Raw genomic sequence first — 23,504 nt, 5'->3', positions numbered from 1 at the left:
CAAAAATGTGAAACTCTCAGGTTATCCTTTGAGAAAATTGGAAACAGTGAAAAACAATCTACCCTGAAAGCAGGATTTATCCTTTTGAATTGAAGGATTATCTAGAATCATCCCTAAGGTAGGGGCCTGGGCTTTAAAAGCAGTGATTCATGTAGGGGCTGCCTTCCATTCTTTCCTTTATTCAACCAATATTTACTGAGTGCTTTGGTGTTCCAGATACTCTCTTGATTCTATGTTAATTTCTAAAAAAAAAATGTTTTTTCTTTCATACTATTTATTTTAATTCATAGTAATCATGTGTCTGTCACATTATGATTACTGTTTGATACATTGTTTACATTTAAAATTCTTAATTATTTAGAAATAACACTATTCCTAAATAATAAACAATTGTTGGTAATAAATCTCATTCAATTTTATTTTAATAAGATCCTGAAATTACATCTCTGGAGGTGTAGACACATAGCTATTCTACCCAAGAGTTCTGTCAGCTTTTCTCCTGCATAGACCCCTACTGTTAAGTTTCTTATTACACTCTTTTATCCAAGAAGTTAATCTAAAAGAAAAATTATGGTTTGATAAGCACAAATCTGCCAAGCAGACTTTATTTTCTTGGTGTATACCTTAGCAATTAGGGGGAAAGAACTCTACCTAATTGGTCAATAAGAGTTTCACACACACACACAAACACACACACACTCACACAGAGAGAGAGAGAGAGAGAGAGAGAGAATGGGAGAGGGAGAGAGGATAGTGTTAAGACCATTTAAATAATCTTGAAGCAGCTTGAGAAAAGGGAGTCTCCTACGTCTTTCAGAAGAAGAGAGAAAACCAGGAAATTAAATAAATACTTCCTTTTCTAATGACGAAGCTATAACAACTTATAAAATGAAATAAACCCCTCAAAATTCCAGTTCTTCGCAGAAATTGACAAGCTGATGCTAAAATGTATATGGAAATTCAAGGAACCTAAGTAACTACAAAAAAAATTCTTAAAAGAGAAAAACAAACTTGGAAAACTCACAATTACCAATTCTAGAACTTACTACAAAGCAACAGTACTCAAAACAATCAGCAATAGTTATCTAGCAGAAGGACAGAGATGTAGATCAATGGTATAAAACTGAGAGTTCAGGAATAAACTCTTAACATTTAGTAAACTGATTTTTATCACAAGTGCCAAGAGAATTCAATGGAGGAAAGAATAGTCTTTATAGCAAATGGTACTGGTACAACAGGGTATCCACATACAAAAGAATAAAGTTGGGCCCTTACCTCATATGATATAAAAAATAAACACAAAATAGATCAAAGACTTAAATGTAAGAGCTAAACCTATTAAGCTCTGAGGGGAAAAAGTCAGACATTTTTATGATCTTGGATTAGACAGTGGTTTTTTAGATATGACACCAAAAGTAATAACAGAAAAAAAATCTGATAAGTTGGACTTTATCAAAATTAAAAATTGTGTACTTCAAAGGTCACCATCAACAAAGTGTGAAAAGGCAACCCATGAAATGAGAAAAAATATTTGTAAGTCATACATCTAATAAGAAAATTGTATCTACAATATAAAGGACTCTTATAACTTAATAACAAAAAGACATATAATCCAATTTAAAAATGGCAAGGGATCTGGGACGCCTGGATGGCTCAGTTGGTTAAACATCCAACTCTTGATTTCAGCTCAGGTCACAATTTCACGGTCACGGGATCAAATACCATGTCAGGCTCCATGCGCATGGAGCCTGTGTGGGATTCTCTCTCTCCATGTCTCTCTGTCCTTCTCCCCAACTCATGCTCTCTCTCTCTCTCAAAATAAATAAACATTTTTAAAAATTAAAGAAATAAAAATGGCAAGGGATCTGAACAGACACTTCTCCAAAGAAGTATACAATGCCCAATAAGCTCATGAAAAGATGACCAATATCATTTGACCTCAGCAAAACAGAAATCAAAAGCACAATACGATAATGCTTCACATCTATTAGGATGGCAAACACACAGATAGTAAGTGCTGGTGAGGATGTGGAGACATTGGAACTCTCCTATTCTACTGGTGGCAATGGAAAATGGTGGAACTGCTTTGAAAAACAGTCTGAAAGTCCCTCAAAAGGTTGAATACAGAGTTACCATATGACCTAGCAATTCCACTCCTAAGTATGTACCCTAAGTTAAAATAGATGTCTTGTAACAAAGATTTGTACATGAAGGTTCATAGCAACATTATTCATAGCAGTTAAAAAGAAGAAACAATCCGAATGCTCACTGATGAATGGATAAAAGGTAGAATATTCATACAACAGAATATGACTCAACCATAAAAAGAAACAAAGTACCGATACATGCTACAACATGGATGAATCCTGAAAACAATACTGTGGATGAGTGAAAGAAGCCAGTCACAAAAAAACCACATACCATATGATTCTATTCATATGAAATGTCCACAATAGGCAAAGTTCTAAAGATAGCAAGTAAATAGTGGTTGCCTACAGCTGGGGCTGGTGGTGGTAGTAAGTGGTTGCTAATGGGTCTCAGAGGAGGTGTTAGGATGATGAACACGTTCTAAAATTGACTGTGGTAATCTAATGATTATACAACTTTGTGAATAAGCTAAAACCCATTGAGTTAGAGGTTTTATTTTTAAATATTTACTTATTTTGAGAGAGAGAGAAAGTGCAAGCAAGGGAGGACAGAGAGAGAGAGAGAGGGAGAGGGAATCTCAAGCAGGCTCTGCGCTTTCTGAGCAGAGCATGATGTGGGGCTCAAACTCACGAACCGTGAGGTATGACCTGAGCCAAAATCAAGAGTTGGATGCTTAACTGACCGAGCCACCCAGTGACCCTAAGTTATATGTTTTAAATAGGTGAATTGTTCAGCATGTGAATTACATCTCAATAAAGCTGTTACTTTTAGGAATGAAATTAAATGAAAAGCGTAGCATAAAAATTTAAAGCTATGTCAATGGAAGTGTGAACTCAACTGAGTCCCAGAATTTGACTACACAAACTCATTTGCTTGCTCTTTGTGTCCAATTTATATTTGGACTTAAGACTCATTGGAAGGAACATTTTTTTTTAAAACTATGGTGCTTTGGGGAGGCAAGTAGTATATAATGGACTAAAATTAAAGATGAAAATAAAGATAAAAAATTCTGAACAAAAGTAGGTAGAAGAAACCATTGTGAAGTACTTAGATGTTCAGTAAATATACATATATTCTATTTAAAATGAGTTCTTACTTTTAAGCTTCACATAAAGCCAATTTCTATTCCCTTAGTAACTGCTTAGCCAAGACCACATTTCTCCTTAATAATTGTGAAATGTACTTATAAATGCAGAAATGAGTATTTTTCATAACTGTTAACTGGCTTTAACACGACATTGATTTGCATTTATAATTGGTAAGAGTTTAAATTAATTCAAGATAACACAAATGGGCATAAGAGTTTTTGGTGCTTTGAAATGTTTTATTTTTCCCCTCAAATTATAAAAACAATATAAAAACATTACATAAAACCTGGCATTAAAAAAACATAATTAACTTATATTACCAAGATAACTATTTTCATTTTCCAATGTACCTTGCAAAATATCTTCCAAATGCATACATTTTAACCTAACTGCAATCATCTCTAAAATATAATTTTGCACCCTGCTTTTTCCCTTAATGCGTCATAAGCATTTTGCACCTTGTACAGTCTTTGCATTTATAGATTTATGGCAATATAATTTTTTAAGTGCATATGATTTATTCAACAATTATTTCAGAGTCGGACATGTAAGTTGCTTCCAATGTTTTGATTTTATAAATAATATTGGAAATGCACTGTCTCTGTGCATATTCTTTAACGTTACTATCTTAAAAGAGATGCCTAGAAGTAGAAACATTTTTATGACAGTTGACACATACTGCCAAATTACTTTCATCTCTACTTGGATGATCCAAAAGCTTCACAAACTTAATATGTTCCGAACTGAGCTCATCGTCACCCCACCCCACCTCCACCTGTTCCTCCTTTTCCATCTTCTTCTCTCTCGATGATTGGCATGGCCAGATGCTCAAGCACCATCATCTTTGACTCCTGTCCTTCTCTCCACATATTCAATCCATCATCAGTCTCTGACATTTACCCTGAAAGAACTCTCACATACACCTGTCCACTTTGTTCCATCTCACTGTTACACCCCTACTTCTGATCACCACCACTTTCCACAGGACATGAAGCAACAGCCCCTTAATGGTTCTCCTTGAACCCAGACTTTCTTGCTGTCCTCAGGGAGCCTCTCTGCAGAACAAATGAATGAGTAAAAAGCATTATACTAGTTTTAAAACACAAGCAATTACCTATCTGAAAGATGCTAAGGGAGTAGATCTCACGAGTTCCTTCTCATCGCAAGAAAAAAAACTTGTTACTAAGTGAGGTAACAGATGTTAGCTAGATTTATTACAGTAATTGTTTTGCAATATATACATACATTAAATCATTACGTTGGGCACCTTAAACTTGTACAATGTTACATGTCGGTTAAATATCAATAGTGGAAAAATAAATAAGTTAATAAATAAAGTGGAAAGAGACTACAAATGTCACGCTTGAGAGAAGGAGATATTAGATTTGCCTTGCAGGTCCAGAAAATGTGTATTTATTGTTTCCTTTGTAGAGCCTGTAAGCTTCAACATGTTGGCTTTTTACAAAAAACAATTTTGTATAAGGCCATGAATAATAACTCTGTGCTATACATGCTAAGATTACATGTTTCATAATCTGTTTTCCTTTTACCTCGCCTTTTGATATGCAGAAACAAAATTTTTACGAAGTGAAACAAAAAAGATCATTACACCTTTATGACCTTAGCCACATGTTTTCAAACTTTAAAACAAATGGGAACAAATCGTCAAATACAAGGCTCTCAAGCAATGTTAACAAAACCCGGTGCCTCAAAACCTTAAGAATTGATTTACACGGAAGGAATTTGTTCTTATGAAGGAGTTTTTTCTTCCAGTTTGAACAAGTCAATTTCCCTTGAGGTAGAACGTATTCACTGTGCCTTTACACATACAATGTTGGAAACCAAGTAACAGGTAAAAAAAAAAAAAATTAAGTCTAAACTCTGCCTTTTTCAGCCAGATTTCTGCCAACTAAATGGATCCAATGAATGCATACTTTACCTAACTGTCCAAATAACAAATGTGCTGTATTCTTTATTTTGTGTATATGGGAGGTAAAAGACAGTTTAGAGAAGGATGTGTCCACACGTTACATGTTGTAGGGGAACTAGAGCTCTTAAAAGAAAATGCACTATGATTCCTGCCTCTGTCCCCCACACCACATCTTTGTTCTGTGCATATCTACAGCCAGTCAATCAAAAAAATACGATGAACGATAAGGGATAAGTTAAACAAATAAAAGACACAATACAGAAAAAAAATACAATAAAGGACACTTCCGGACTCTGTTCAACTGCTTGCTTGACCCTCTCCATTGGAGATGGAATAAATGATCAGAAGACGGAACCGGAACACAGCGTCAGACTCTTCTAGTTCTGCGTGTGTGGTGGGGGCAGACAGAAAGGAGACATTCGGGTTTGGTCTACTCTACCACTCTTAATCATGTGTCCTTTTTTGCAAATGTCCCCAGCGTTTCAGGATAAAATCCAAACAATTTTTCCTGATATACAGGACCTGACACAGTCTGGTTTTTGCCTGTTTGGAAACTACCACCTTCTGGATCCCTGTCCCCCAAATCCACTTGAAATAGGTTTCTAAATCCATCAGGCTTTCTCCTTCCTAAAGGCTTTTGTTCAAGCTGACCCCTCTATCTAGAATCCCTCTTTGCTATTTTTTGGGAGCAGGTTAATTTGTACTCATATTTCAAACTCAGATCAGGCTTCCCCTCCTCATGAACCCTTTCCAGGCATGGAGCTGAAGCGCAGGTGATACACTCTCTGAATACCTCAGCAGTGGTGTGTACAACACTGTTTTCTAATTGTCTGATTACTCACCTGGTCCCTACTAGATTGTGAGCATAGATTTTTAAAAAATTACTGTACATTAAAGATTAATATACTATTCCCCAATAAAAATAAGTGTTTAACTATAAAAGAAAAAAATGAATCTATATGTAGAACACAGACAAAATTTTTAATGTTTATTTATTTTCGAGAGAGACAGTGTGCGGGGCAGGGGGACAGAGAAAGAGAGAGGGAGACACAGAATCCAAAGCAGGCTCCAGGGACTGAGCTGTCAGCACAGAGCCCGATGCAGGGCTCGAACTCACTGACCACGAGATCGTGACCTGAGCCGAAGTCGCACGCTCCACCGACTGAGACACCCAGGGCCCTGAAGAGACTTTAGACATATAGTTATATTGTTTATTTTTATACTTATGAAAATGGATTTCTATGGACTTCCAATTTTTACATTATTAAAGAAGTTTCCATCATGTATCAGCATCATTCCATTAAATAATATTTGCACCAAAAATGTAGGAGGCACGTTACTTAGGAATAAAGGACAATATTATAAATCAGCAAACATGGGGACAAAATCAGCAGAGCGCTAACGACTGGCCCAGGATCATGACCTTGCATCCGAGCAGTATTAGGCAGCCACTGACTTACATTCTCTTCCCCAAGTGTAAGTTTTCACTGAGGCCTTCATAGGGCAGAAAGCAAACAATTAATTAGAGGGAGTATTTCGTGAGATTGTCTAACGAATAAACTAGGATTTTCTGTTGCTGACTGAGGCTAGATCCACATGCTTTGGTAACCAGAGGAAATAGTGGTGGGTTTGACAATCTCCTATGAAAAGTGAGTATATTCTTTAATCCTCACACCCCATCATTCCCTTCATAGCCACCATTTACACCACATCACTCACCCCGGGCTGGCAGCTATGCCATGCCTAGAATGAAATATGAACCCGCTCTTCTTTCCATGAGCCTTAGCCCAGGCTAAATGCATCCACGAGTCCTTAGCCTCTGGCTCCCTATCAGGAGTAAAAGCAGCCGTAAGACCACACCCAGAGTGAGCACAGTAGCCCGGGGTTATGGGTCTGGCGAGGGACAGAAGATCTTTTCAGGAGGCTCAGCCTTCCTTCGCAGGAGTTTATTTACTTTGAAGTAAATTTTATCATTGCTTTCTGTAAGATTTAGGAGAAGTTTGGAAGCTGTCAGTGAGTCTCGAGAGGTGCACAATTGTACATCAGGAAGGATGAGGGGCCGGGATGCTGCAGAGGGGGCTCTTGGTGATTGACGTTTAACAGGGCTTGGGGCTGCAGAAGGGCAATGGGTTTCCTCTGATGGTTCTACTGCTGAGAAGGTCTATTCATCTGCTGTGTATCTGACTACATATATCAAATATGGAAAACTTGCCGTTAGCAGATTGTGGCTCTCATGAGTAATAGGAAATAGTTTTGTGGAGATTTTGTTTGTCTGTTTACCAGTCTGAGACTTCCACTACTAAATATTAAGCAGAACTCATTTATCAGGTGCTTAAATAATCCTTCGGAAGTGTACAACTACATTTTTAAATAAAATCTGAAAACAGAAAGGGATTGGGGCATCCAGGTGTGTCAATCAGTTAAGTGTCTGAGTTTGGTTCAGATCTTGCAGTCTGTGAGTTTGAGTCCCGCATTGGGTTCTGTGCTGACAGCTCAGAGCCTGGAGCCTGCTTCAGATTCTGTGTCTCCTTCTCTGCCCCTCCTCTGCTCACACACACACACACACACACACACACACACACACACACACTCTCTCTCTCTCTCTCTCTCAAAAACCAAATAAACATAAAAAAATTTAAGAAAAAACAGAAAGGGATGGAATTCTTTTGCTATGCTGACCGTATTTCTTGATCTTTTCAATATTTCACTTTAAAAAGGGATTTATAGCCCACATTATTTTCAAAAGAAAGTACAGAGGCAAAAAGTTTATTAGGTAAATTAAGAATTGTGATATACATCAGCACGAAGGAAGGACGGCCCAAGAGAGGAGTTAGTCAAGCACAGGATTTATTTCTAAGTTTCAGGCAACAGGGTAAAAAATTATTTGTGCTACCAGGGCATTATATAACAACTAAAGAAGACATGCAGAATCATTCCCAGGGACATTTTCTCTTCTGAAATGATACTCAAGCACACTCTTGTTTCACTGGTGTTCATATAGGGACACTGGAGTAGTAGAGTTGGCATTGGGTACAATTTATAGAAATGCTATTTTAAAAGACTTATCATATGAATACTTTGTAAAGGTTATGGCTTAACATTAAATTAAAACTCATGGAAAGCATTTCAAGTTGGGAAGGGATCTGAGACAACAGGGTCCAAATAAATGCCATGGGACTGACTCTCTCAAATATCTGACAGCCCAGGCCTCCCTCTAGCAGGTGCTAGGGGGTCAGTCAGCTAATGACGGAATTCTCTAACAAGTACTTGTAGGACAAAAATTCTGTTCTTAATTTAGAGTCACATGCTCAGGCCCAGCCTTAGACTCCAAGACTCAGAATCTCCAGGGGGAAGTGGGAGCCAGGAACCTATCCATATTTTTATTAAAGCTCTACCGGCAATTCTTAAGCTAGACTTAATTGAGAAGCACCATTTTTTTTTTGGTCAGAGTTTGCTTTAGACAGTTGTTCAGTTCAGTTTAGTGTGGCTGTTTCTAAAAGAGCTTCTGTGGGAGGGGCCTGCACTGCTGATTAGGGAAGGGTGAGCCCAGAAAAAAGCACAACCAGGGAAAACTCTACCAGTGCCTGGTTTTCAGGTTGCTTCCTCCAACATCTTGTGGTCACTGTTTTAACAATTATCGGGGACACATTACTTTAAGAAACTGTTGAAAAGACCCCAACTTTGGAGAATGTTTTCAGAGGAGATTCTCTGTTCATCATTTTCCCTCGTTCTACTTTAAATACTCAGTGGGAAAGAGAATCGTGCGGGAACTTTGAAGTAAAAAATTTAAGCTCTAAAATTATGGTTTCATATAGAAAGCTAGCCAACAGATAGACAAGAGATAAAGCAACTATTTTTCTCAAAGCACTTCTATGTGTGCTTGACTGACTCCAAAATCCATTACTATAACATACAAGCTACAATTTAATTCTGAAATTTGTAAGTTGGACTTCACAGCTCACTGCTTATCCCTTATCCCCCTTCTGCCTACTCTCCCATACTTCATCTGTGTCTATTTGTGATCTCTTCCCTTACTGCCAACAAAGTTCTCCTTTAAAGCTGCCCTTAAATTTAATTCTTATTAATCCAGGTATTTTAGTTAATTCCAGATATCATCTGTATAATGTTACCATGAATATGGATAAAGGAGGAGTTGGAAAGGCATATGCTATATAAACTGTGACTTATTCCATATCTCGTATGTTTATAGAGTGGGTTAAAAAAAGGTAGATCTGCTTCAACCTACAGGTTACAAATTAAAGATCAAAGTTGGATGTGACACTGACATTCAATCCTTTCAATTTATTCAGGCATAAAAAGTGTTTCTTAAACTCGACAAGAGTGTAAGTCATCATTTGCAAGGCATGAGAACAGACGAATCCCTATCAAGTGAGTTCTCATTTAGATACTATAACAACTCTGAGAGCAGAAAGAGTACAATGCCCATTGGAGCAAATGGGGAAACCGAGGCACAGAGGAGTGCAGCATTTTGCCCAATGTCACCCAGCTTATGAATGACAAGGCCAGGCTTTAGGAATAGGTTTCAAATCCATTCCAGCTATCTGTCACCGACACATGGTGGAAAGAATGTTAAAGTGAAGACATAGTTTCCTAGAATAAAGTTACAGCAGTCTGAGTGTCCTGCAGCTGATAACTGGGGCATCAATTTCCTTTGAAATTCAGGCCCTAAATACTCAGCTCCTCTATGGAACGTACAAAAGACTTAGTGCTGTAATTTATGATGCTGATCCTGATCTACAATTAGAATTCACAGGACCTGGAACATCAGATATAAAGAACCATTAACGTAACCTCTTTGTCAATATAGAAAATTGCTAGTGTTTTCGTATCTGTAAAACACCTACTTATTAAAAGGAACGCAATAGGCCATCCTTTATCTATATACATTTGATAAGATTAAGATAAGATCTTTATCTATATAAGATCACCATATTTAAAAATGCATATTTAAGGGCAACGAGATAAAGGTCTGCTTACCCCTCCTTCATGTCATTAATGGGCAGTGGGACCCTTCCGCCCCTGTCTAGGGCTGACGTGATGTTTATGGCGTTCAGACGCTCCGGCTGCCACACATTTTTCACTGCCCCAAGAAAGTCTCCAAGAACCTCGCTGGCCAACATTTCTTCTACATTCATATTTTTAATGAAGAATTCTGCTTGATATGGTAACGGGAAGTCTAATTTTGGTGAAAAAGGGTATGCACATCTTTAATAAAGTAGTCTTTCGAAAGAGAAACAGAAGAACAATTTGAGATTTGTTGATTTCTGTCATATCCTGGCTTTAGGGAATACACTAATATTGACTTTACAGTCTTTCTGCATAACAAAGGACATTTCTAAAAACATAACATACATCTGACACAGAATTTTACCTACAATGCAATCGAATCCAAGGGATAGCAGGGCGATTTGTAATTGTAGGATTTGACCAAAAAAGATAAAAATGCCAAACCTGCCTCCAATTTCCCAGTGACTTGCCAGTCTCCTCCCCTGCCAATGTAGAAGTAGCAGTTCCAGAAAACGCTACGTGGGTAGGAATAATATTTTCTATTTGTAGTGTTTTAAAATTGACAGATCTTTTTCAGGTAATCATTACAACCCTATGTAGTGCTCTGCCCATTTGAACAGAGGATGAGGTTGAAGCACAGAGCAATGTCCTTTCCAAATAGAGAAGATGTTACAAAATATCTGTAATTGCTTGTGAGTTATTTATACAGAATGTGGAATACCGTATTTTTAATTTGCAATATTCCTGATCTTTTTAGAGCATGCTGAAACATTACTTTTACTAAAGTAAATATTGATTATATTTTCAAAAAGAAATCTGAAATCATAGTAATTTCTCTTTTGATGACTCTATAATTAAATATTCTAGGGAATTATATTTTAAATTTCCCATAAGATTCCATACCTCACGTTAGAGATTTATTTAGCTTTTTTCCTTTTCAATGTCTCATCAAAATTTCCCTCTGAAGATTTTTAAATTGATATCTTAAAGTAGCCAATGTCCAATTCAGACTCTCAGTGTAACTAAGAATAGATAGAAAGAAATACAATTTACAGTTGACTCTCGAGCAACATGAATTTGAGCTACATGGGTCCACTTACACATGGGTTTTCTATATAGTGAGTACTGTAAATGTATTTTCTCTTATGACTTTCTTTTCTTTTTTTTTTTTTTACATATTTTTATTTATTTCTAGGAGAGAGAGAGAGAGACAGAGAGAGAGAGAGAGAGAGAGAGAGAGAGAGCGTGAGCAGGGGAGGGTCAGAGAGAGAGGGAGACACAGACTCTGAAACAGGCTCCAGGCTCTGAGCTGGCAGTCAGCACAGAGCCCGACGCAGGGCTCGAACCCACGAACCGCAAGATCATGACCTAAGCGAAAGTCGGACGCTTAACCGACTAAGCCACCCAGGCGCCCCACTTATGACTTTCTTAATAACATTTTCTTTTCTATAGCTCACTTTATGGTAATAATGCACTATATAATACATATAACATATAAAATATGTGTTAATCAATCTATTTATGTTATTGGTGAGACTTCTGGTCAACAGTAAGCTATTAGTAGTTCTGTTTTTTGGGACCCAGAAGATATAAACAGATTTTCAACAGCTCAAGGGTCAGCACCGCAATGCCTGCATTGTTCAAGGGTCAACGATATTTCAGTTTCTCAAATGTTACTCTTGAATTAAAAAAACATCATGTCCTATATTCAGAATGTTCTATTAAGATAAAGAATAGCTTTGGGGGTGCCTGGATGACTCAGTCAATAGTGCGTTCAACTCCATCTCAGGGTCGTGAGCTCATGTTAGACGTGGAGCCTACTTCTAAAATAATTAAGATAAAGAATAGCTTTTTATGTTTAATAATATTTCTGTAATAATAAAGGCTACCTTTTTTGGAATACTTACTATGAAGTAGGCCAAGCTAAGAGACAGTGGTGAATCATCACGTTTACTACTCACAACAAGGGGGTGAGTAGGTACTTGCTCTGTATTGTCATAAGGAGAAAGTGATCCTTAGAGAGGTCCAGGATTTTACCATCATTTGAGCTTGCCTCCTATGATTTTTATCTAAGCTAAAGGAGACTGTGTATATAAAGTGCTCAGTGGAGCTCCTAGCATAGAGTAAGAACCCATAAAACAGTAAACATTAGTAATTATTATAAATAATATGAACAAGATGTTTACCTGAATCCTTCCCTTAAAAGGAAAAGAAATTGTTTCTGGACTATATACACACGTAAAGTCCTCAGTAATTACACTACATGTATTCTCTGATTTTCTTCATTAAAACTCCTACATCTGTAAAGTATTCCACTCTTAACTCAATAATTAAATAAAAGTTTAAAATTACACAATAACTAACTGAAATCTTGATGACTTCACTTCTTATGAAGCCTCTTTAATATTAAAAGACATTTGATGCCATAGGTCATGTCAGAGAAGATGTTCAGGCTTGAGAATTTTCCAGGGAGTTTTCTAGACTGTGGTGTCTCTTCCTGAAGACTGGGTTTTTCAAGGCTCTAATCACAGAAGGTTCTTTATTCATCTTCTATGCTGCCATTTATTCTGCTTGTGATTTTGTTAGATTTGTTTGATGTATAGCCCATCTGCAATCTTCTAAAATATGATTTATTTATTCTATTTTATGTAGATAAGTTTCCTGTTTTATACAGATACATTTCCTGTTTTATATAGATAAACAGTAGCTTAATCATGCCACATTTTTCTCCATACTGAAAAACAGCCATGCATAAATATGTCATGAGGAACAGTTTCTTGGCAATAAATAATATTTATAAATACCAAATATAGTTTTGGAGTGTGCTAGAAGTCTATCATCCATTAATTTTACTCAGTGTTTTTATATCTACTTTTCTAAAAAAGCATGCAAAACATTTTTCTTATTATCAATGCTACTTTTTGGAGAACCGTTACTTGGTTTTTCCTAATCCGTGTGACCCTGTTTCATGGCTCCCTTAGGAGACCCACTGCCGCCACACCCCTCCGAGGCGCTGCACCCTGCAGCTGCCTGCTATCTACCAAGCCAAGCGCTACTGCCAGACCTTCCATAGATGAGTCATAGGAGCTTTCTAACTTTGGGGAAATCCCATGCCTGCTATATTCGGACATCACAGAGGCCAAGGGAACAGTAGGCCAACAGATTGGTGGCAGGCCTCTGAGGCACTGAACCCAATTTAGAGCATCACTCTATGTACTCTCCTGGAGCACCACGCTCTGTGATTCTACATGACCAATTTCCCATTAGGTCTTTCAGAGCAGGAGACAGCTGGGCAGGGAGTCAGACTGAGCATGATTATCCTGATACGCAACTCCTGCTATTTCTCTTCCTACCCCTATCCGGGAGACACGGCATGTGTGTAGGCCCTGCTCAAAGATGTACATCCTAGTGCCCATATGCATTCCATTGAGACCAGCGAGCATAAATGCATGCTATTTGGTTCACTGGTTTCATATTTTTGCCACTGAATCCTATGTAAAAGGCAGTGGGACAGCTCTGCTGGAAATAAAAGCACAGGCTTTGAAAAATCCATATATTCTTCCACCCACAACAACATACCTTCGGTTAAGCAGCTGACTCCGTCGGTTAAGCAGCTGACTCCTGATTTTGGCTCAGGTCATGATCTCACACTCTGTGAGCTTGAGCCCTATGTCAGGCTCTGCGCTAACAGTGTGGAGCCTGCTCGGGATTCTCTCTCCCTCTCTCTGCCCCTCCCCTGCTCATGTTCTCTCACTCTCTCTCAAAAATAAACATACATTTAAAAAAATAGATAAATAGCCTATAGAGTGAACTGTCAATCCTACACATGTCTAGCAGTCTTCTAATTGTGTCTGGTTGATCATGGGTCCCTACCTATCAAACAGGTAGAGGACGGATGCCTGCGTATTCTGTATCTACCAGTCCTGGGACTAGACTTGAGGAGCAAGGCCAAACTATAGCCCAAGCTGTCTTTCAGAGACTGTAGGGAGTCTGTAGGGACTCCTGTACCTGAGAAAGAGGAGCCCCTCTGAGAGCATAATGGTGAGGTTAGAGGTGCAAGCCCACTGTAACTATATCATTACACTGATGAAACCATTAATGGTATTTCAATTCTACAAGGATAGCTTAGAGTGATGTAAGCATCCAATTACAATTACAAAAGTTGGGAGCAAAAGTCTTCCTGATCCAAACAGGAATACCTACCAAAAGCCCTTGGGAGGTAGAAATGGGGACAAGGGAACCTTCTGTCCAGGCCCACAAAACCGGCATTTGGACTTGCCTTTCATATATGAAAGTCACTCTAAATTTTAAACTAGCACATTGTTGTGTGCACCTGAAACTGCTGAAACACCCGGGAAAAAACTCATGTATAGGAGTTCAAAATCTTTAAGCAATCTCCCCAATTATGTTTTGTAGCATCAATTCTATAAATATTGCTTTCTTTCATATAGTGTAAAGGCAATTTTTAACTCAATTATCATGAATTCCAAATTATAATATTTTCCAAATATTTTATCTCCAAAATAAAATATTTTGTGTTTGCTCACTTAATTGTACTGGTAAACAGAACTATGAACTCCCTTAGGAGGCACAATTGCTTTTACTATTGTTAGGGGGTAAAAATGCTGTGTCAGTTCTTCTGTTACCCTCATAAATGATATCTAGCATAGAGGTGTATCCCATGATTTATACATTTTAACTACAAAGTTTTTAGTGGCATGTATTTTTCCCAATCAAATGCCAAAAAAGAATCAGAATACTTGGGAGTGAAACTCTTGGAATATTTCCTGTGTCCTTAACCTTCCAAATCCTAGGGAGTCACTTACAATGTGACCATTTGTAACTCCAAATTGCTGATAGATTCCAGCAACGCGTGATTTGCTATTTAGGAAGGAGACTGTGACCCAAATTCCAGGGTTTTTTCCCACCAACAACTCTCTATCTTCACACACAATGAAACCACTTCCTATGATCAGGTTTAAAGTAAAATAATAAAACTAGCTAATAATTCCTGACCATGTACTCTGAGCTCAGCCCCATGATAATAAGCACACTTCAGTCCTTAACTCACAGACTCCTTCCTTACGCCAGACTTGGGAGAGAAATGCTGGTCTTTGTCTCATTCTACAGATGATGAAACCAAGGCCTGGAGAGATAAGTGGCCCATGTGTTTGGGCCCCTAGTCTGAGATTTTCAGCACCATCACACATTACAATATTTTAAAACAGAGTAAATGTTGCTTCGCTTTCTTTTCTACACTTTACTATTTTATTAGTAACATTAAGTATGTGGTACCTTAAAATCCTGAATTGTATTTTACACAGATCTAAAACATAATGAAATACTTCTGGTATATAACAAAACAAGCATCAACATATCCTCTGTACCTACCTTCTGCTGACATTATATTAATTATCAAATTATGCCTTGCAGTCTCAAAGGTACGCCTATTGTAGGCAGTTATCTATTAGAAAAAGAAAATCATATTAAAGAAGTGAAATGTTATTTGGGAAACAAAATTCATTAAGGACAAAATGAAAACAAATTGTTGTTCTTTCCATTTTCATTATTTGTTTATATACTTACAAAATGTGCCTTCTCTGGGCAATAACAACTCAGAGCTTTTAGCAGTGTTATGGGAAAATAAATAATTAGTCAAGTGTCTTTAACATGCTAAAACAAAAAGTTAAAATCGGAAAGACCCTTTTACAGAACACCACTAAGTGCTAGTAGCGACGAAGATGCATCATTAGTAAATGGATTAACCATTAGAAATTACTTACCAGTGCCGGTCTAAGATTTCAAAAAAGCCAAAACAATGTATTTTTGCATTTTTAAATGTAGCTTAAGGATTATACTAAAGAGTACACTTTGAAAAAAGCACACCTCTGTGTTGTTTGTATTCAGTAATAAACTGCACACCAACCCGTCAAAAAATGCATGAATAAACCCTTGGACATTGTATCTCACGATGGGAGCAGAGCAATAAGGATCATAGTCTGCAGAGCTTATGGCACATGCTCAAAAACACAAATCAATCCCTTTGTAGAGTCAAATATTAGTAAACATTTGCAGAGCCAATGAACTTACATCAAAGTCAACCCCGAAATGGCCAGTGCAAACAACAAACAAAGCAAAGGCCAACAACAGGATATGGCCTCAAAAATTAAGGAATAATTAACTTTATAACAGATATTAAATCATTCAGACAGGTCTGCAGTACCTCAAAAACAACAAATGATTGTGCAATCGTCTTAGAAGCTCGGCACTAGCCTTCCGGCAGTGACTGTAGCTGTAGTGGACATTGAGATTGAAGAGCAGGACACAACTGACTCAAACTAAAAAGAACAATCTTCCTCATTCAAAAATAAATATCAACGATTTTTATAGCATCATCTGGGAGCTTTAAAGGAAAGAAATTATGCTTACCAGAAATATTATTTGAACGAACAATTTAAAAAAACCGAATTTTGGAATAAGTAAGTCCAAACCTTTAACACTATTTTAAAGCATATACTCTGAAAAGCATGTTATTGCACGAAGTTAAAAGGATTTCTCTGTCCCCAAGCTGTCAAATTTCTGTTGGGTTTAATGACTTCCTTGCCTGTTAGGACACATAATCAACAAGGTTCCCACGGGACACTAAAATTAAGACGGGTCATTAAAATAAATTAGGAACTATTGTTCACAAAGAAGCAAATGAAAAAATGAAAAAAGACTTGAGCTTCATGATTTTAAAAGTTTACCCTGTGGAATAACTTAATATGTTCTCAATGGAAAAAAATGTATCAACTTTCTACTATTTGTTAGAGTGTCTGTCTCAAAGCTGAAACTGAGAAAGATTAGACATTTTCAAGTTCAGGGGAAGACTTTTATGGCAAGCCTTCTCATAATTATCACAAATTTCATTATTATAAATTTCATCAATTCTAATGCTTTCTTTTTAGGTCACAGGCTACTGAAGAGAGTGAAGGACTCTGTTCATAAATCAGAGAGAGAGTTTTATTATCCAAATTTATATTTAATGCTTAATTTTAACAGCTATCACTTCTAGTGACGTATTTAAATACAACAACATTTGTAACGTTCCCAATCAAGTTTTACTTCTCATGATGATGTGAAGCCCTTCATAGCAGAGAGGTATTCATGTGTGCAGGCCTTTTTGATCTCCTATTTCTAGTACAGTAGCTGATCTATTTTAGATGGTTAATAAATATCTAATGAATAAATTAATCAGTGACTTTATATGATTAAATACTAGCTTAAGGTATGCAAAACTTTTTGACTATATTAATAGAATACTTTAAAGTACTATAAATGTTACTATATATGAATATAGGTATAAGTTATTTACAGATAAATCACTACTTGTGTTAAATGAAAGATACGCTAAATTTTCATCATTATCTTTTTAGCATATTATTTGATACATATTCATAACATTATGTTGGTAGTAACGTATGAATGAGAACATCATGAACCCTTGAGAATTCTGGCTCAAGCCATGTGTCTCTCTCACCCCTTTTTCCCACCAGCAGTAGCCACTTTGAATTTTACATTTATCACCTCATTAATTTTAAATACAGTCTTATTATAAATGCATGTATGCTTAAACTATGTTAGTTAGTTTGCTTGTTTCTGAGTTCTATAACGGTGTTGAACTCTATGTAGTCTTCTGGGACTTGTTTTTTCATTCAACATTATGCTTAAAACATTTACCCATGTTGCTGGGCAAGCTTACATTCATTGTTGCTGTAAACATTCAATAATATTGTAATAGAGCTGTATGGTGACAGATGGTAGCTACACTTGTGGTGAGCATCCCATCACTAGAGAGTTGTCAAATCACTATGCTGTACACCTGAAACTATGTAACACTGTGTGTCCACTCTACTTAAAATTTTTTTTTTTAAATCCACTGAGTAAAAACTCCACAATTTATTTCTCTATCCCGCTCGTAGACTTTTGTTATCTATTCTCTTGCTGGCAGACTTTTGCATCTCCATTGCTCTGTAGGTTTCCAGTGTTTTCCTATACAAACATTGTTCAATAAGCATGACTGCCCATGCCCCCAGTGTGCGTTTGCAAATGTTTCTTTTGGGTATGTGCCTAGAAGTGGGACTGTAGGATCAGAGGGTACAATGATACTCATCTATGTGAAATATTCAACACTGTTTTCCAAAGCCGTTATCCAATCTCCATATCTACCCTCAGTGACTTTTACCAAGGATAAAACTCTCATTGTGATTTGAATTTGAACCTTTTCCATTACTGATCAGAGTAAGTTTCTTTACCTAACTGTCATTTGTGTCTCCTCGTCGGTGAGATGTCTGTTCATGTCGTATTACTTATTTTCATGTTTTTCTTATTATCAGAGTCCTTTTTTATATTTTAGGTACGTATCATCAGTCCGCTACATATTTGTAAAATATCTTCTCCAAGTATGTGGGTTGCCTAATTTTTAATGATTTTGATGAACACCAGTTGAGAAGTTTAACACAGTAAAATTTATCAGTCTTTTCTCTTAAGTAAAACTGTGTAGGTATTTTGTAAGAAATCCTTCCCTACCCCAAACTCAGAAAGATATTCTTCAACCTTTTCATATAATAGTTTAAAATTTTGCTTTTCATATTTAAATCCTTAAACTGTCTAAACTTTTAATTTTGTATTTCCTATGAAGAATCTAATTTTGTGTCTGCCATATGACTAACCAATTCTCTAAGCACCATTCAGCTGACATCCTTTACCCCCATCATCTGCGGTACCATCCCTTCAGATGTCTATCATTGTTCCTTATGTAGATGTATCCATTTCTCGGCTCTCCAAACTGGTTAATTTGTCTGTTCCTGTATCAATACAACCTAATGACAATTACTACAGATTTATAATAAATCTTGATATCTGGAAGGGAAAGAAACCTCTCCCTCCCTCACTTTTTTTCTTTAGGAGTGACTTGATTGCTCTTGGCCATTTATCTTGTTTATAAATTTTAGAATTAGTTGACATTAGTTCCATGACAAAAACCTATTGCAGTCTTTCTTGGAATGGCATTGAATCTCTAAATCAATTAGAGGGGAAATGATGCCTTCATGATTTTGAGTCTTCCAGGTACTGAACAGACTCCCTCTCCACTTACATAATCTTTGTATCAATTACGTTTTATAACTTTCTCCATAGAGACTTTGCATACCTTCGGTTATATTTATTCTAAGTACTTTATAATTCTTGCTGTTATTATAAATAGCATCTTTTTCAAACAAACATTTTCACAATACTTGTTTTTTATGTATAGAAACAGAACCAAATTTTTCATATCGATCCTATAGTTTACTGCTAGGCTTTCTTAAAATGTTAATAGTCTATAGACTCTTTATATCATTGGTATTCTATTTCTTCCCTTAAATACTTACAGATTTATGGTCTTTTTCTTTCTTTACTGTACTGGCTAGGACTTCTAATTTATTCTGTAATAAATGTGATGGAGGGGTTCACTCTGGTTTTGTTCTTCAATTTATTTATTTATTAAAAAATTTTTTTTTAATGTTTTATTTATTTCTGAGAGAAAGAGAGAGAGAAAGATAGAGAGAGAGAAAGCGTGAGCAGGGGAGGGTCAGAGAGAGAAGGAGACACAGAATCTGAAACAGGTTCCAGGCTCTGAGCTGGCAGTCAGCACAGAGTCCGACGCGGGGCTCGAACCCACGAACCGTGAGATCATGACCTGAGCCGAAGTCGGAGACTTAACCGACTGAGCCACCCAGGCGCCCCTGTTCTTCAATTTAAATGGAATTCCTTTAGTGTCTTCCAATTAAAAAATGCATTTGCCATTACTTTGGGTAAATAACCAATATATAACTTTACTGAATATTTTTAAAAATTATGTTAACAATATGTTAACAAAATAACATTTTTACTTATATCTACACATATATCTATAGTATGGCACTATATATACTATATATATCTATTTACTTATATATTCTATTTCTCTATCTATATATTTCTCTATCTTATATCTACTGCCATATGTAGATATATTGCCTACTGAAGCAGATTTATTTATAGAAATCACTGAAAAGTCATATAAATTCAAACTTCAATTCAAAAGAAGAAATACCTTCTCTTGGCCAACATAAAAGCTCATATCCATAATCCATGGCTGATTAAAACTTTGGAGAAAAACTCAAAGCATGTGATCCCCTGAGAGTTTATACCAGATAGAAAACATGCCATTCAGGACCTGAACAAGCCCTGACAATTCCATTAGTAGTTCCTATGCCACTGCTCTGGTCACTACCACTACACCCTTATGGAATTAATCAGTTAAGTTAGAATCTAAGCTCATGAGGCATCAGGACATAAAACTTTAGTAAGACTCTCCTGCCATTGCCATTATAATTCTGATTTTGTTGGGTATAGCAGACAGGGAAACCCTACAGGTTTTTATATCCGTTTATTTTTTATAGTATTAATTCCCATTCAGTGTCAATATTCCTTTTGTTATTGTTTTAATTTCTTCTTCTTCTTTTTTTTTTTTTAACATTTTCCCCCCTTTGAGAGACAGAGAGGGACAGAGCATGAGCTGGGGAAGGGTAGAGAGATGGAGAGACACAGAATCTGAAGCAGGCTCTGGGCTCCACAGATTCAGCACAGAATCTGATGCAGGGCCAGAACCCATGAACCATGAGATCATGACCAGAGCTGAAGTCAGATGCTCAATCAACTGAGCCATCCAGGCACCCCTTGTTATTGTTTTAATTTCTAATGTCTTCCAGGTATGATGTTAGGCACTAGTGAAAATCTGATGAATTAAAATACCATTCATCCCTTTCAGAATAAAGGGCAAACATATCAGCATGGCCTATGGAACCCTCAAAGATCTACCTCTGCCAACATCAACACCTCTCTTCCCATCATCTGCCCTCTGGGGTGCATCCTGTCTTCTAGCCACAATTAGCAGTTCTCTGAGCTCACGTGCTTTTGCTTACACCTCCAAGAATTTGATGTTCTGTTTCTTCTAAGATAGCCTTCCTTCTACTTGTTAAGTGAATTCCTATTTACCCTTTTACAACTCTGTATCAAACAGCGCCTTCTTATTAGAATAGTTATGACAATGTTGGCTAACAACGGATTTCCATTCTAGTGCTTTAACTCCTGGAAGACATAGCAGGACTCACCTCTTACTCATCTTCTATCACCAGCAGTTATCATAATACTTAGCACATGATAGGAGCACACATCTGTTTAAAAGACTGTAGTTCAATGAACATGCAATTTGAGATTAATATATAAAGTGTTTTAAATTTATATATTTTTACATAGAATTCATATTATAGTAATCTATCATTTTAAAATCTTTTAATTTTTTTTCCACTTATTTAGACTGCTCCCTTTTTTATATACAAGAACTGAAACAAAAAACAGAAAGGAATAGTATATTTCCAAATATAAAAAAATATATAATCTTGTTCTTTTTAATTAGATTACCTCAATTACTGTTGGTTTCCCCACATTTTCAGCTGTTGGAGACCCATACAGGACCCCATCGCTATATGGTGTCCTTTGGATATATCGAAGCCATCCAGGTCGATCTGGGTAACCCATTAAATTTGTGTTAAATGTTATAGGATCATTACTAATCTCGCCTATATAAGAAACACAGAATTAAGGTATAAGACAGTTATTTTCACACATGTTGCTTTGGTAATTTCAATCAAAATATTTCTAAATTTTTTTCTTACATTTGTAGCAAACTAAATACACACCAAAAAAAAAAAATACATCTGGGAATTTCAATTAGAGCCTCAAGTAAAGAAAAAATATCTTTTTAGTTGCTTAGTTTGCCTGGAAATCTCATGCAACAAATAAAGCAGTCAAACAATGTGTTTGGAAATTTTCTTTCTTTCTCTCCTTCTTTTTTTTTTTTTTGGTCACATAGGAGTGTGAAAGTTCTGCCAATGAGACAACAACAATCTTTCAGGAAAATCCTCTAATCATGCTGATGCATGCATTCTCTTGAGAAGCCTTTCTTTCATAAAACTCTGGATACTATCAAACTAATCATAATAGACATCTCAAATTGGTAAAAGTATCATCAAAACAAAAATAATGTAATTTTAAAACTTCAGAGAATGTATAAATCCAAAAAGAACTGTGATAAATAAACAATAATAGCAGCACCATTTGTTAGAATGTGCCTGGCCTCTATAGGCACTATTTCACCTGATTTTCAAACATACCTATAAAATGTAACTAATATTAGCCCTAATTTTATTCGTGGGATAGGTAATTTTCCATGTTAAGTAACTTCTCCATGGTCATATTAAATGGTGAAATTAGAATTTAATCCTGGCAGATTCTAGAAACTCTGCTCTTAACTACATATTTTCTTCACAAATATTGGAGCTACTGCTCAAAAGTTTCGGCTATATTGTTTTGCAAACACAAAATGCCACATATAAACATTTTTTAGGGGCACCTGGGTGGCTTAGTTGGTTACACGGCCAACTCTTGATTTAAGCTCAGGTCATGATCTCACAGTTTATGAGTTTGAGCCCCACATCAGACTCAGGGCTAACAGCACAGAGCCTGCTTGAGATTCATTCTCTCTCTCTCTCTCTCTGCCTCTCTCTCACTGCCACTTCCCTGTCTCCCCCTCTCTCAAAATAAATAAACATTAAAAAAACATTTTTTAATAACTGATAAAAAGATTACATTTTTAATGCTGGTGAGAACATGATTAACTATTTTCTATGACTGTTCTCAGGTATGTTATTCATCATATAATCTACAAAGATAATATTTACATTAATTCTAATGCTATAATTCTTAGAAAGTTTATATTTTGTTACTTAAAAGTTATAATAACAATCATATTTTTGCTTGCTATCCTTTCTGTATTTTTATTAATTTGATGGTGTTTGTGACAATCCAACATAATTTACACCAATAGTGAATTATAAATATTTTTAAGTTTTATTTTTGAGAGGGACAGAGCATGAGTGGGGGAGGGGCAAAGAGAGACGGAGACACAGATTCTGAAGCAGGCTTCAAGCTCTGAGCTGTTAGCACATGCAGGGCTTGAACCCATGAAGTGTGGGATCATGACCTGAGCCAAGGTCTGATGGTTAACCGGCTGAGCCACCCGGGTGCCTCTAAACTAACAGTGAATTAAAGAAGGCATCATAGTTGGTATTATCTTGAAGAAAAAAATTAATCTCCATTATATTATGAAGTTATATAAAATTATCTCATATTGTATTTAAAAATTTTTTTTTAATATTTTATTTATTTTTTTGACAGAGAAAGACAGA

The 23,504-nt window shown here is 36.4% G+C and overlaps 1 protein-coding gene across 5 annotated transcripts in view; it reads right to left on the bottom strand.

Annotated features, from left to right (window-relative positions):
* SGCE (sarcoglycan epsilon) overlaps positions 1-23,504 on the bottom strand; it is a 69,925-nt gene that overhangs the window by 18,637 nt on the left and 27,784 nt on the right. For all 5 annotated transcript variants that reach the window (XM_077765386.1, XM_077765387.1, XM_077765389.1 and 2 more), the window contains exons 3-5: positions 21,679-21,836; positions 15,586-15,658; positions 10,165-10,363 (exon numbers count right to left, since the gene is read on the bottom strand). In XM_077765386.1, coding sequence (XP_077621512.1) covers positions 10,165-10,363; positions 15,586-15,658; positions 21,679-21,836 — 430 coding nt within the window. The remainder of the gene's footprint in view (positions 1-10,164; positions 10,364-15,585; positions 15,659-21,678; positions 21,837-23,504) is intronic.

The sequence above is a fragment of the Crocuta crocuta genome, unplaced genomic scaffold (assembly GCF_008692635.1).
Source record: "Crocuta crocuta isolate KB4526 unplaced genomic scaffold, BGI_CrCroc_1.0 scaffold14, whole genome shotgun sequence".
NCBI lineage: Eukaryota > Metazoa > Chordata > Mammalia > Carnivora > Hyaenidae > Crocuta > Crocuta crocuta.
This window is presented reverse-complemented; position numbering and strand designations above follow the sequence as displayed.